Genomic DNA, 15,507 nt, shown 5'->3' with positions numbered 1-15,507 from the left:
AAATGATTTTCTGCATCAATTGATATTATCGTGTGTGTTTTTTCTGTTAATATGGTATTTTATATTGATTTATTTTCAAATATTAAACTGGCCTTTATCATTATGAATAACCCTACTGGTGTATAATTATTTCTCTATGTTGCTGAATTCTATTTGCTAATATTTTGTTAAGGAGTTTTGCGTCTGTATTCATGAGGGATGTTGCTCTGTAGTTTTATTTTTTGTGCTGTCTCTGTCTGGTTTTGGTATCAGAGTAATATTGGATTCATAAAATGTTTTGAATTGAATGGATTGTCCCTCTTCTATTTTCTAGAGGAGATTATGTTGAACTGATATTAATTCTCCTTTAAATGTTTGGGAAATTTTGCCAATGAAGCATTTCTTTTTTGGAATTTTTAAATTACAAATATAATTTCCTTAATAGATACAGTGTTATCTATTTCATATTGGATGAGTTGTAGTAGTTTGTGCTTTCTGAGGAATTAGTCCCTTTTATTTAAGTGTATACAGTTGTTTGTGATGTTTCCTTATTATCCCTTTAATGTCTGCATAATCTGTAGTGGTAACTTCTGTCTCATTTCTTATATTGGTAATTTGCTGTCTTCTCTCTTTTTTCTTTGTGAGTCTTACGAGGAGTTTGTATAATTTTATTGATGTTTTCAATGAACCAAATTATTGTTACATTGATTTTCCCTATTATTTTTCTGTTTTCAATTTCTTTTGATTTCTGCTGTTTATTATTTCCTTCTTTCTGTTTGCTTTGGGCTTCTTTTGCTCTTCTTTTCTAGTTTCTTGGGGTAGGAGCTTAGATTGTTGATTTGAGTCTTTCCTTCTTTTCTGCTGCAAACATTTAGCTCTGTAAGTTTCCCTCTTGGCAGCTGCATTCCACAGGTTTTCATATTGTATATTTTTTCCGTCCCGTTTAAAAAATTTCCTTTGAGAAGACGCATGGACTGTTTAGAAGTGTGTTGTTTAGTTTCAAACATTTGGAGATTTGCCTATTTTTCTGTTATTGACTTCTAGTTTGATTACTTTATGGTCAGAGAACATATTCTGTATTATTTCAGTTCTTTTAAGTTTGTTAAGGTTTGTGGCCCAGGATGTGGGATATCTTGATGTATGTTCTGTGAGCCTTTGAAGGGAACATGCATTCTGTGTTGTTGATGTGCATTCCTTAAGCATTGTTTAGATCCTGTTGGTTGATGATGTTATTGAGTATCTTTGTCTACATTTGGATTTTCTGTCTAGATATGTCAATTGTTGAGAAAAGGATGTTCAGTCTCCAACTGTAAATGTGGATTTATCTTTGCTCCTTTCAGTACTGTAAGTTTTTGCATCATGTGTTTGCAGTTCTGTTTTTGGGCACATACACGTTTAGGATTTCTATGTCTTTTTGGTGGACTGGCCCTTTAATTGTTCTGTAATGTCCTTCTCTGTACCTGGTAATCTTCTTTGCTCTGCAGTCTACTTTATCTTATGTAGATATGTTCAGTCCTGCCTTCTTTTGATTAATATGTGCATGGTATATATTTTTTCAACCTTTTGCTTTCAACCTAACTATATAGTTATATTTGAAGTAAATTTCTTGTAGATAGTATTCATGTTTTCAATCCACTCTGTCAATTCTGTCTTTTATTTTGCATATTTAGATTGTTTACACTTAGCATAATTATTGATATATTAGGGCTTAAGTCTGTTATTTTATTTCTTATTTTCTGTTTTTTTCTTTCTTTTTTTCATTTCTCTGGTTTCCTTTTCCTCCCTTCCTGTGGGTTACTTGAATGTACTTTAGAATTCCTTTTATCTGTAGTATTTTTGAGTATATCTCTTCTATAGGTTTTTTAAGACCTCGTATAGGTTTTTTTAGTGGTTGCCCTGTGTATTACATTATATATACATAACTTACTCCAGTTTCTTCATGTAGTCATTTTACCAGTTCATGTGAAATATAGAAGCTTTACCTATCTTTATATCACTTTTTCCTCTTCCATTTATAATGTAATTGTCTTAAATAGCTCTTCTATGTACTTTTAGAACCACATCAGAGTATGTTATAATTTTTGCTTCAACTGTCAAACATAATTTAGAAAACTCAAGAGGAGAGGAAAAGTGTGTTGTATTTACCTGTATTTTTACTCCTGTTATTCTTTCTTCCTTCCTGATATTCCAATATTTCTTCTTTCATAATTTACTTTCTGTTTAGAGGAACTTCCTTAGGCATTCTTTTGTGGTAGGTCTGCGGGTGACAAATTCTCTTAGTTTTCCTTCATCTGAGAATGTCTTGATTTTCCCTTCATTCCTGAAGGGTATTTTCAGTGGGTATAGAATTTTGGGTTGACAGTTCTTTTTTTTTCAGCACTTGAAAAAAACGTGTGCCTCTTCCTTCTGACCTCCATGGTTTCTGATGAGAAATCCACTGTCATTCGAATTGTTTTCTTCCTATAGGTAAGATGTTGTTTATCTCTTGCTGCTTTCAAGATTTTTTTCCTTGTCTTTATATTTCAGAAGTTTGATTACAGTGTGCTTTGATGTGAGTTCCTTTAAGTTTATCTTGTTTGGGATTTGCTCAATTTCTTGAATTTGTAGGTTTATATCTTTTGCCAAATTTGGAAATTTTTCATCCTTTATGTCTTTAAATACTTCTTTAGTTCTGCCTCTTTTTCTTTTCTTTCCAGGACTCTGATGACATGAATGTTAGATCTTTTGTTATAGTCCCAAAGGCCCCTGAGCTCTGTTCACTTTTTTAAGTCTACTTTCTCTCTGTTGCTCAGATTGGATCATTTCTATTATTCTATCTTCCAGTTCACTGACTCTTTCCTCTGTGCCTTCCATTCTGCTGTGGAGCCCATCTATTGATTTTCTAATTTCAGTCACTGTATTTTTCAGTTCTGAAGTTTCCATGTGGTTCGTTATGTCTTCTGTTTCTTTCCTGATACTTTATTTCTTTGCTGATAATTTTATATTTTTCATTTGTTTTAAGTGTGTTTTAAATTATCTGTTGAGCATTTTTATAATGGGTGTTTTTAAAATCTTTGTCAGATAATTCTAACATCTGTATCATCTTGGTGTCTGTTGATTGTGTTTTCTCATTCAAGTTGAGATTTCCTGGTTCTTGGTGTGATAAGTGAATTTTGGTTGAAACCTAGACTCTCAATGGTATTGTGTTATGAGCCCTAAGTCTTATTTACATCTTCAGTTTTAGCTTGTCTACTGTGATGCCACGCCAGCAAGTAGTGGGGCATATTAGTCCTTTCTCACACTGCTATGAAGAAATACCTGAGACCAGGTAATTTATAAAGGAAAGAGGTTTAATTGACTCATAGCTTCACATTGCTGAGGAGGCCTCAGGAAACTTAAAATCATGGCGGTAGGCAAAGGAGAAGCAGGCACCTTCTTCACAGGGTGGCAGAACAGAGTGAGCGCAAGACACTTAATAAAACCATCCTATCTCGTGAGACTCACTATCACGAGAACAGCATAGGGGAAACCACCCCCATGATCCAATTACCTCCATCTGGTCTCTCCCTTGACACGTGGGGATTATAGGGATTACAATTTGAGGTGAGATTTGGGTGGGGACACACCAAACCATATTACAGGGGTTGTAGAGAGTTGCCCCATTATTGACAGATGGGAATAGAAGTATGGATTCTTCACTTGAGTTCCACTGACATTCTAGGGGAGAAGGATTACTCATTACTGCTAGGCTGGGCTGGGAGTTTTAGCTCCCCACTAGGCTTCCATTCATACCGGCCTGACTGGGAGAGATAGGAGTATCTTGTTACTGTTCCCCATCTGGCTGGCCTTGACACAATGGAGATAGACCTTATCACCTCCAGGTAGCAGTAGAAGTCCTGACTTTCCACTAGAGCTTGCTCCATTGAGTAAGAGGAAGAGGTTGTCTCATTCCTGCTGGGTGAGACGTGACGTCTAGGCTCCCCGTGTGATCTCTACTGGCATTGTGTGTATTGGGGGTCTTGTTACCACTAGATAGGGATGAAAGTCCCTGTTCCCACTTGGCTCTCTCTCAGACCACCCTAGCAGGGGCTTTGGGATGGTGGTGAGGGTGGAAGTCTAGGCTCCCCACCCAGTTTCTGCTGGTATAAGTGGAGGTTGGGTCGTAGTTTTTTTTTTGGCTTGTGTGTGTAGTTTGGCTATTGTTTAGTGATTATTGTCTATAAGTTTTATATCTCGGTAGGCTGCCCCTTTCCTAGTCCTTTCACTAGGGAGAGCTGGGTTTATTGAGCCTTTAAAAAATCTGTGCCTATTGGCATTTCTGGGTTGTTGGGTTGACTAGTACCAAATCTAGGATATATATGAGGCATAAAAGAAAACTCAAATAAGAAACTTATTGTTGTGTCATTCCTCAGGTCCCAAGGTCCCTAGCCAATATTTTCCTTCTTCCTTCTACCTGTTAGAATCTTATATTTGCCTTATATATGATGTGTAAGGATCTTGTAGTCCCCCCTTATCCATGGCTTTACTTTCCCCACTTTCTGTTATCTGAGGTCCACTGTGGTCTGAAAATATTTATTACATAACTACTCTCACACTTTGGGGCCATTATTAAGTAAAATAAGGGTTACTTGAACATAATTACTGCAATACCATGGCAGCCAACCTCATAACCCAGATGGCTGCTAAGTGACTAATGCAGTCCAGGTGGGACAGAGCAGAACTGTGTGGGGTTTCATCATGGTACTTAGAACAGCTAGCAACTTAAAACTTATGAATTACTTCTGGAATTTTCCACCTGCATCACAATGCCTGTGTCATTCACCTCAGTTCGTCTCATCATGTAGGCATTTCATTATCTTATAGCATCTCAAGAAAAAGATGACCGCTGGCCGGGCACAGTGGCTCATGCCTGTAGTCCCAGCACTTTGGGAGGCCAAGGCTGGTGGATCACTTGAGGTCGGAAGTTCGAGACCAGCCTGGCCAACATGGTGAAACCCCCATCTCTACTAAAAGTACAAAAATTAGCTGGGTGTGGTGATGGGTGCCTGTAATCCTAGCGACTTGGGAGGCTTAGGCAAGAGAATCTCTTGAACCCAGGAGGTGGAGACTGCAGTGAGCCGTGAGCTGTGATCGTGCCACTGCACTTCAGCCTGGGCAACAGCGAGACTGTCTCAAAAAAAAAAAGAAAGAAAGAAAAGAAAAAGATGACTGCCAGTATCTGTAGAAACTAGTTTCTTATTATTTTTTAAGTTTCTGATGGATTGGTAGTTGCGGCCACTTTTATATTTCTGATGGCCTTCCCTCCCTCCCTCCTTCCCTCCTTCCCTTGATAAACCCTTTTTTCCCTGAAGTTTTGTCCACTTAAATGGTTTATCAATGCCCCAGTCTTTGTCTTTCTTGATCTTCTCTATTGTATTTTTGTTTTCTGTTTCACCAGTTTCTGTTCTTATTTATTATTTCCTTTTTTCTACTTTGTGTATGTGTACTGTAATATTCTTTCTCCAATTTATTAGTTGGATACTCAGCTCATGACATTGAGCTTTTCTACTTTGCTAATGTGTTTAAAACTCTAAGTTTCTCTCTGAGAGTTATTTTAGTTATATATTGAAAGTTTAAATTTTTTGTTTCAAATATTTTTTCCAAGTGTGATTAAAAATTCTTGTTTGATTCATGAGTTTTTAAAATAAGTAGGATTTTAAATTTCTAATTGACAGAGATTTCTCTATCTTGTTCTCTTTTCCTATGTTTTGCAGTTGATTCTGTTATTCCTTTTCATATTTCATCACTCCTTATATTTCGGATCATCCATTGGGTTTCTTTCCCCCCCGCCCCTTCTGCCTGAAGAACAGCTTTCCTAATTTTTTTTTTTGTTTTTGAAACGGAGTCTCGCTCTGTCGCCCAGGCTGGAGTGCAGTGGCGCAATCTTGGCTCACTGCAACCTCCGCCTCCTGAGTTCACGCCATTCTCCTGCCTCAGCCTCCCGAGTAGCTGGGACTACAGGCGCCCGCCACCACGCCTGGCTTATTTTTTATATTTTTAGTAGAGATGGCGTTTCACTGTGTTAGCCAAGATGGTCTCGATCTCCTGACCTCGTGATCCGCCCGCCTCAGCCTCCCAAAGTGTTGGGATTACAGGCGTGAGCCACCGCTCCCGGCCTTCCCCTAATTTCTTTTAGTGAGGTTTGATGGTGGTAAATTCTCTTGGCTTGCCTGAACAGTCTTTATTTTGCCATTGTTTGTGAGACGTGATTTTACATCGTAGAAAATTCTCATTTGTTATCTTTATTTCAACATATTGAGACTGCTCCACTGTCTTCTGCCTTCTGTTGTTTCTGTTGAGAAGCCAGTCATTCGTCTAAATTTTTTTTCCTATGTATGACTGTCTTCTCTCTGGGGCTGCTTAAATAAAATCCATTTTATTGTGGAAAATTGAAACATACGGGAAAGTGGAGAAAATACGGTGAACTCCTGTGCTCCGTCTCCACCCACATTTTGCCAATATTGTTTCACTTACGCTTCTTCTTGCTTTCTTGTGTATCATTTTAGGTGTAATACGCCAATAAGCATGTCTGACAATTAAGGATTTATCATAGCTGTAGAGCATTCTTACACTTAGCAATGTTGACAATAATTCCTTAATATTATCTAACACCTATTCCAAGTTCAAATTTTACTAGTTATTTCAAAAATAACTTTTTACGGTTGGTTTGAGTCAGGATTCAAATGAGCTTTACTCATTTGGGTTTGCTTAATCTGTCTAAGTCTCTTTTACTTTAAAAGAGTTTTCCTCTGCTTATTCATGCTATTTATTTGTTGGGGAGAACATATGGTTTGTCCTGTAGAATTTCTCAGTTTGGTTGTTTGCATCATGGTGTTGTTTGGTACAGTCCTCTGTCCTCAGTGTATTCTGTTACCTGGTAATTAGATCCGGAACAGGGCTTCTCAGCCTTGGAGCTGTTGAAGCTCTATTGTGTACTGTGGCCTCTGCATTTTAGGATGCCTAGCAGCATCCCTGGCCTCTACCCTCTCGATGCCAGGAGCGCCCACTAGTTGTGACAACCAAAGGATGTCTAGAGACCGTTGTGAAAGAATCCAGGCCGGGCTCAGTGGCTCACATCTGTAATCCCAGCACTTTGGGAGGCCAAGGTGGGAGGATCACCTGAGGTCAGGCATTCGAGACCAACCTGGCAAACATGGTGAAACCCCATCTCTACTAAAAATACAAAAATTAGCCAGGTGTGGTGGCAAGCGCCTGTAATCCCAGCTATTCAGGAGGCTGAGCCAGGAGAATCACTTGAACACGAGAGGCGGAGGTTGCAGTGAGCTGAGATCGCGCCATTTCACTCCAGCCTGGGCAACAGAGCGAAACTCTGTCTCAAAAAAAACAAACAAACAAAAAAAAAAAGAGAGAAAAAATCCAGTTCCCTTCTTTTGGAAGGCTTCCAGGTGGTGGTGTACACTTCCTGCCGCATGGTATCAGGAGCTCTGTCGTGTCTGATGTCTCTCTGGGTGATACTAACATGGAGCAGTGGGTTCAGCCTGATCTGCCATTGTGAAGTTCTCCACTGGTCTTTCCCTAAATGGTTCTAGTGACATCGATGATTGTTACCCAGATCTGTGAGTTCAGTGAGGGTCGCAAAATGGTGAATTTATAATTTCATGATTCTTTCTGTGTTTGTTATTTTGACTTTTTCTGTAAGAAAGATCTTACCTCATCAACTGCTTGGTTACCCTGAAATTCAGTTTGTATGTGTATTAAACAAGGTACTTGGTTCATTCTGTCCCTTTATTTATAAGTTTTCAAAATAATGAATCAATGCCCTATTAACAAATAGGACCAGTGAGAGCTAGAAGAAAATTATTCTTGTAAAATTTTGAATTTTAACGTGTTTGACGTATTTCAGTTCTTTGCAATCACTATTACTTTTGGTGCTTAAATTGTCCTATCTTGGCCAATGTTCACCCTTTCAAGTTGATCGTTCTGCCCTTCTCACAGGCCTGGAGTAGAGTTTGACAGTTGTCTGGTTTTCGTCTATGACAGCATGTTCCAGGATCGTTATGCACACTTCCTGTCCCTGATCTGGAATTGCTCATTTCTCCAAGAAGCAGCACACGCTGGACACTGCCGTGATTCCTGTGGATTCCACCCCCCCGCCCCCGTACTCTGGTGGCCTTTGCCTCCAGGGGCTTCCTCTTCAGCTCCTCTTCAGAGACTTCCCTTAGACTACAGGAACCACGGGAAGTGCATGGGAGTTTGCATCCCCCAAGGTGGCACTTAGCCAGTGAAGGGAAAGTGCAGGTGCAGGAGAGCCAGCTCTCTGGCTTCAGTCAGTACAACCTTCTGGTTCAGATGAGAGCCCAGAGTGTCCCTGTGGGAACCTAAGCCACCTTTGCAGGACTTGGTCTGAAGCGCACCCTTGCTCGGCTTTTTCACCTCCCTGTCTTGCTTTTGTCTTCCCGTCTGGAAGCCCGTCCCACCTCACGGTGTGCTTCTGTAGAACCTGACTGGAGACGCCGTGGCTACTTTGATGAGATAGAGTATTTAGAGACAGTCGTCTGTGGTCATTGCTTCTGGGTTTTTATTGCTTTCAGGCTTTTTGGTGGGCTTTTTAAAAAGAGAAAAGTGGCTGGATGCAGTGGCTCACTCCTGTAATCCCAGCACTTTGGGAGGCCAATGTGGGCGGATCACCTGGTGTCAGGAGTTCCAGACCAGCCTGGCCAACATGGCAAAACCCCATCTCTACTGGAAAAAAAAAAAAGTGTATAAAAATTAGCCGAGTGTAGTGGGGCGTGCCTGTAATCCCAGCTACTCAGGAGGCTGAGACAGGAGAATCGCTTGAACCCAGGAGGCAGAGGTTGTAGTGAGCCAAGATCTCGCCACTGCACTTCAGTCTGGGCGATAGAGCAAGACTCCGTCTCAAAAAAAAAAAAAAAAAAAGAGAAAAATATGTCATTAATTCCGTGGCATTTGTAATTCAAATAGAAGATTGTAGGATTTTAATCTCACTTTTGTATTTATCTCTCTTTTCTTCTATCCTGAAACTGTCTTTTTGTCTTTTTACCTTGCTTATTCTGTTTTTTAAAATGGTATTGTTTAAAAGTTTTTTCTTTCCTAATTATTTGCTTCTACTGCATAGAAATAAGAAGCAGTTTCGTCTGTTGGTTCTGTGTTCAGCCACAGAATTGTCAAACAAGCTCTCGTTACTCTAAGTAATTTTCTGTAGATTATTTTGTTTTTCTAGGACACAGTTGTACCATCTGTGAATATATCATTTTTGACCCATGAATTCTTTAGTCTTTTTTTCAGTTTCCAAATGTAAAATTTTAATTTTAATTAATCTGTTTGTTTCTGGTTTCTGCCTTAATTTCTAACTTAAGTTAGAACTTAAGTTAGATTAGGAGAACATGATCTGTATGATAGTTTTCTTTGAAATTCATTTGCATTTGCTCTGTGCCTTGGCTTTATGGTCAGCTTTTTTCATGGTCGGCTTTTGTTCTTGTTCTATATGTGCTTCCGAGGGATATGTTTTCTCTAATTTTGTGAGCTCTGAGTTTTTTATATTTGTATGCTAAATCAGGTTTGTTAGTTGTATTACTCAAATATTCTTTATATTCATTAATATTTTGCTTGATCTGTCAATAATTTTGTTTTATTTTTATAGAGTTAGTGGGGACAAATGCAGTTCTGTTACATTAGATCTATTGTATAGTGGTGACATCTGGGCTTTTCGTGTAGCCATCACCTGGGCTCAGGTGATCCTCCCACCTCAGCCTCTGCAGTAGTTGGACCACAGGCGCACACCACCATACCCAGCTAATTTTTTATATTTATTGTAGACATGGAGTTTCTCCATGTTGCCCAGGCTGGTCTTGAACTCCTGGGCTCAAGTGATCCACCCGCCTTGGCCTCCAAAGTGCTGGGATTGTGAGCCACTGCGCCTGGCCTACATTTACTTACTTTATGTATCTCATCTAAGAATTCCTGTATCTGAAGTCTTTAGGGGTGTGAGTGCACTCATTGTTTCTGTTGTGTCTTTCAGTAATGGTGACCTTGTTTCATGGTGTGTTTGGTGATATTGTTTGAGTTCATATATGACTGATCTTAATCATTTGTATCAGTCAGGGTTCTCTTAGAGAGACAGAACTAATAGGATATATATCCTATATATATATGTATCTCCTATATATCCTATATATATACATATAAATGATATATGTATGGGAGTTTATTAAGTATTAACTCACATGATCACAAGGTCCCACAATAGGCCGTCTGCAAGCTGAGGAGCAAGGAGAGCCAGCCCGAGTCTCAAAGCTGAACTTGGAGTCCGATGTTCGAGGGCAGGAAGCGTCCAGCACAGGAGAAAGATGTAGGCTGGGAGGTGAGGCCCGTTGTCTCCTTTTCACATTTGTCTGGTTGACATTCGCTGGCAGCTGATTAGATGGTGCCCACCAGATGAAGGGTGGGTCTGCCTTCCGCAGCCCACTGACTCAAATGTTAATCTCTTTTGGCAACATGCTCACAGACACACCCAGCATCAATACTTTGTATCCTTCAATCCAATCAAGTTGACACTCAGTATTAAACATCACATCCTCCTTTTCTCAACTAAGGTTTTGTGAGATAATTAAGCCCTACAAAAAATGAATTAAAAACGTTTTCAGTTTTCTCAAGGATGGAACATAGCTTGTACCTCTCCAGATATGTAGGAGAGAAATCCTTTCTCTTGGGATATCTTTAGATATCTTGGGAAACAATAGCTTAAATTATCTCCAAATTCCCTTTAACCTGTGGGGACTCTGTAGGCCAACTGAGGAAGGTTTTTGTCAGAGAGGATTTGCATTTGCTGTTTCCAGAAGCCTGGGGTGCTGCCAGTCCGGGCTTACTTTAGCCCCGCTTTGGGGATGATTCCTATACGGCTTCCCCACCTTGAAGCGAGCCCAAGGCTTGGGACTCCTACCTGTGCACTGGAAAGAGCGGTTCCTCGGTTCAGCCTCAGTTTCTTAATCTGGAAAGGGGAGCCTGTGCCGTCGCATGCTGTCAGGGGGAGTAAAGCACCTGGGCCGTGTCTGGCATGTGGCTGTTTTTAGTGAGAGCTCTCTTCCTTTCTGTATTCCCCTCCAAAGCTCGCTGTTTTGCTTCATTGTCTCCTATTTCAGGGATTTAATTTTTTTAACTATTAAGTCTTTTTAAAAATAGCCTTTCTCCAACAATGACTTTAGTCTGTTGCAGTTTTCATTTTTATCCTTTCCGTTCTTTCTTCTGCTTTGACTCAATTGACATTTTTTTCCTATGATTGATGACGTTCATATGATTTTCCATGTTGTAGTAAATCGATTACAGAGAAATAGTTCCATCCGAGCCCTGGCATCTTTGTCCTATTTATTTCGAGCAGCAGAAGTCTTCATTGAAGCCAGACTGATTCTTTTTTCCAGTTTACTTAAGTTAATTAATTATTCATTTATTTTAGAGACAATCTCATTCTGTCACCCAGACTGGAGTACAGTGGTGCCATTGTAGCTCACTGTAACCTTGAACTCCTGACCTCAAGTGATCCTCCTGCTTCAGCCTCTGGAGTCGCTGGAACTGTATGCACGCGCCAACACGCCCTAATTTTTTAATTTTAAATTTTTTTGTAGAAACAGGGCCTGTCACCATCTTGCCCAGGATGGTCTCGTTGCTTGAGACTCCTGGACTCAAGGGATCCCTCCCACCTTGGCCTCCCAACGTGCTGGGATTACAGGCATGAGCCACCACACACAGCTGTGGCATGTTTAATATCCATAGTATGGTGCTTCTTATAAATATTGCATATTTTACTTAGTTTATGGTTGTGCATTTTATAATTTTTGTTATTGTAAAAAAACTTACAACACATGCCTGTAAGCCCAGCACTTTGGGAGGCCAAGAAGGGCGGATCATTTGAGGTCAAAAGTTTGAGACCAGCCTGGCCAACATGGTGAAACCCTGTCTGTACTAAAAATACAAAAATTAGCTGGGTGTGTTGGCGTGTGCCTGTAATCCCAGCTACTCGGGATGCGGAGGCAGGAGAATCACTTGAACCCGGGAGGCAGAGGTTGCAGGATGGTACCACTGTACTTCAGCCTGGGCAACAAGAGCGAAACTGTGTCTCCTGTCTCAAATTAAAAAAAAGCAAAAAAAAAAAAAAAAAAACTTGCAGCAAAACTTTTGGGAATACATATTTTTGTGGGCATGCTTCATTTCCTTAGTAGGTAATGTCTAATAAATTAATAGAATTTTTTGGGGCTTCAAGTAAGTTTTGCCAGATTGCTTTCTCAGATGACATAATTTTCATTTTCAACAGGGAAGTTTGATGGTGCCCATTTCAAAAGTGGTCGCTTTAAACTGCTTGTGCTCGTGGGCAGGGGCTGGTTATCTTGGCTCTGGAGCCAGCATCCTCGGTGGTATAGACCCCACTGCTGTGGCCTTCGCTGTTTTCATGCTCACCTCGAAGCTTTTTTTCTCTGGCACAGCCCTTCTCTGCAGAACCTCAAAGTGGCCAGCAGTCAAGGCCTCCACAGTGGGCTCTGGGGATTAGCACCTTCACTTTGTTGCTTCTTAAAATCCTATTTGCTTTTATGTTTCTTTAAAGAACTCAAAATGAGTTGCAGCAGTGGGAGGCGGCTCCAAGTCACTGCACGTCTTCCTTGGTGTCCCTGAGGTCTCAAGAGCTCTGTCATCTATAAGAATTGAAATATACAATAGGATAGTTGAAAATGAAGAATTATTGTGAGAAAAACACTGGGCAGGGACAACAAAATTTACCTAAAAAAACAACAAGGTGGCGGCCATATTAGCCCTGGGGAGTTTGATTTGTGGGAGCACAGCTGGGGTGTGGTGGGGTGCTGAGCGGTAGAGGATGGGCCCTCGGGGAAGGAGGCGACGAGTCGGGGCCTGGCGAGGGAGCAGGGCCTGAGCAGAGGCTGGGTCCCCCTGGGAAGGGCGGCCTTCCAAGCTCCATGGCCTCACAGGACCCTCTCCTGGGATCTCGAGGAAGAAAATCCCAGGTCAAGGGAGACTGGACAACGAGGTACAGGGAGCCTCTGTGGGTTTGCGGGTCGGGGGCTGGCCCCTGCTCCTCCCTGTGCTGCGGGTTCGAGGTCCCAGCAGAGGCAGTGGGAAGGTCTCACCAGGCTCTGGGCTTCTCAGTGCATCGAGACCCCTCAGCGCGGCAGAGGGGTCCACAGCCACGGGTGCTGGGCTCGGTGTTGTTGCCAACCTTGGTGCGGCAAGAGGTGAGGAAGGGTCCGTTAGCGTCTCTGCGGCAGGTGGTGGTCCTGGCTGTCATGCACCACGGTCATGTATGTGAAGCACTGTTCTTATGGTGGTCCTGGCTGTCACGCACCACGGTCATGCATGTGAAGCACTGTTCTTAGCTGCCTGCCCATCCCTGGTGGGCCTGTGAGGACCTGACGCAAGTGCCGGGGGCATGGGAGCTGGGAGAGAGCCACGCAGTGTGGGCTTTGTGTGCACCACACCCCTTACTCGGGGGGCCTGTGTCCTTGTAGGTGGTAACGTGGACCTGGAAAGCCAAGCAGAGGGGAAGAAGGAGGTGGAAGCGGATGACGTGATGAGGAGCGGCCCCCGGCCTATCGTCCCGTACAGCTCCATGTTCTGTTTAAGCCCCACCAACCTGTGAGTCTCCTTGCCTGCTGGTGTGTGTGGCCGCCCACTCACCCATGCATCATGACCCGCGGGATCTCAGTAGCCAGCGTGCACTGATTCTGCGCACTTATGTAGAGAAACGGCTCTAAATCCCATGGCAGACCCCAGAGGCACATGCCCGTGTGACCTCATTCTGCAGAAGAGGACATGGGCACTGGAGGCAGCCTCAGTGGAGCTGGGGTGAGCTCCAGGCCTGGGCTCCTCACCTCCTCTGTGGTGTGCGTGTGTCTCTGCACACAGGGACGCCGTCTGCCCAGTGTCGCAAACACACTTCCATCCATCTGCCTTCCCATCACACCTGGCACCTGTGTTGCCTGCGTGTGTGCACTGTGTTTATTTGCATGTCTATCCATGTGTCCACGCCTGTGCTTTTCATGCATTCATCATCCACTCTTCAGTCCAGGGCTTCCATTAGTCCAGCCAGTGTTTCTGTGGCAGACAGCACTCTAGGTCCTGGGAATAGCTAGGAATGAACAAAACAGGTGAGAACCCCTGTCCTTGCTAAGGCTGTATGCTGGTGGGAGAGGCAGACGACAGACACGACAAATAAGTAAAAGACATAAGATGCAGATAGTGTTAAGTACTAGGAGGAAACACAAAGCAAGGCGTGGAGATGCGGACCATTGGGTGCTAAAACTTAGATGAGAAGGTCAGGTGGGGCTTCCGGGGTGAGACTGGAGCAGAGCTTGAGGAGGAGGAGGCAGAGGGAGAGGCAGACAGGGGTGGAACCACACAAGAGCTTGCCCGGCCAGAGCAGGGGCTGGGCAGGTGGACGGGAGGGCAGAGGGCAGCAAGGCCGCATGGACGTACCCCTGTTCGTTACTGATCTGTCCATCCCCTTCTTCTTTCACCACCCAACCGTCTTTCCACCAAGCCCTGCGTTACCCCGCTCCCTGCCTCCTCCCCCCAGTCATTCTTTTATCCAACACACATGTCTTGGGAGCTTACCCTGCTATGCTGCGGTTAGGAGTAAAGCGGTAATGGAGACAGACATGGATCCTGCCATGTCAGGACTGACAGTGCAGTGGCAGGTGAGGGGTGGTAACCCGGTGTGGAAATGGAAACACAGGAAGGCACCGGCATTCTGGGAGCAGGTGATAGAAGGCCAGGGAGGTTTTCTGGTGGAAGTGACATCTTGGTTGAAACCTGAAGGATGAATAAGAGTTAAGGTGAAGAGGGGAGAGGGGAGGAACTAGCGGAGCGTTCACAGTAGCCCAGAAGTAGAAGCCAGCAGTTGGCACACAGCCAAGGACAGAACTGGGTCAGAACACAAAAGGGTAGGCAGAGCTGGCTGGTTGTTCTGTTGTGGGGTTGGGGGGTTGCACCATCCCGGAGCACACTGAGAAGCGTGGGACGTGTGCACAGTGGGGGTACTCGGATTGCAGCCCAGCAGGGCCCTTTTATGGGGAGACTACAGATGGAGGCCACTGAGTAGATGGTAAGGGTTTCAGGGAGAGAGAGTGGTGGTTTGACCAGGGTACTCATAGTGTTGAGGTTTGGAAGTCAGGTGCGTGTGGAGGAATTTTAGAGGCAGAATCTACAGAATTTGGTGATAAATTAGATGTGGAAGGGGAAGGAGACATCGAGGATGTCTGACTGAAACCCAGTTTCTGCCTGACAGTGGCGGAAGGCACTGCGTTCACTGGGACCAGCAGTGCTGCTGGGGTCCCGCCTGCAGACCCTGCAAAGCCTGGGGTGGCTGGGGATGTCTCATGGCCAGGTGGACTTAGGATCTGAGCTGGGGGGTAGAGCTGAGTGCCCGAAACCCAGACACAAGTTGGAGTGGATGACGGCTGAATTAGAAGGAAAGGCAGCCCTTTTAAGGAGGGGAAGTGGCAAGGGCTGAGGCAGCAGCAGGCTGGC

The 15,507-nt window shown here is 43.3% G+C and overlaps 1 protein-coding gene across 14 annotated transcripts in view; it reads left to right on the top strand.

Moving 5' to 3' along the window:
- The window catches only part of CACNA1B (calcium voltage-gated channel subunit alpha1 B), a 253,949-nt gene that overhangs the window by 151,887 nt on the left and 86,555 nt on the right, over positions 1-15,507 (top strand). For 10 of the 14 annotated variants that reach the window (XR_008626612.2, XR_008626611.2, XM_055117377.2 and 7 more), the window contains 2 exons: positions 10,214-10,339; positions 13,488-13,614. Coding sequence is in view for 12 of the 14 variants with exons in the window: in XM_055117377.2 (XP_054973352.1) it covers positions 10,214-10,339; positions 13,488-13,614 (253 nt within the window). In the remaining 2 variants the exon portion in view is untranslated. The remainder of the gene's footprint in view (positions 1-10,213; positions 10,340-13,487; positions 13,615-15,507) is intronic. The other 4 variants (XM_055117382.2, XM_034929689.3, XM_034929694.3 and 1 more) reach the window with 1 other exon arrangement.

The sequence above is a fragment of the Pan paniscus genome, chromosome 11 (genome assembly GCF_029289425.2).
Source record: "Pan paniscus chromosome 11, NHGRI_mPanPan1-v2.0_pri, whole genome shotgun sequence".
Classification (NCBI taxonomy): domain Eukaryota; kingdom Metazoa; phylum Chordata; class Mammalia; order Primates; family Hominidae; genus Pan; species Pan paniscus.
The sequence above is the reverse complement of the archived record's forward strand: the minus strand, read 5'-3'. Positions and strand labels throughout refer to the sequence as shown.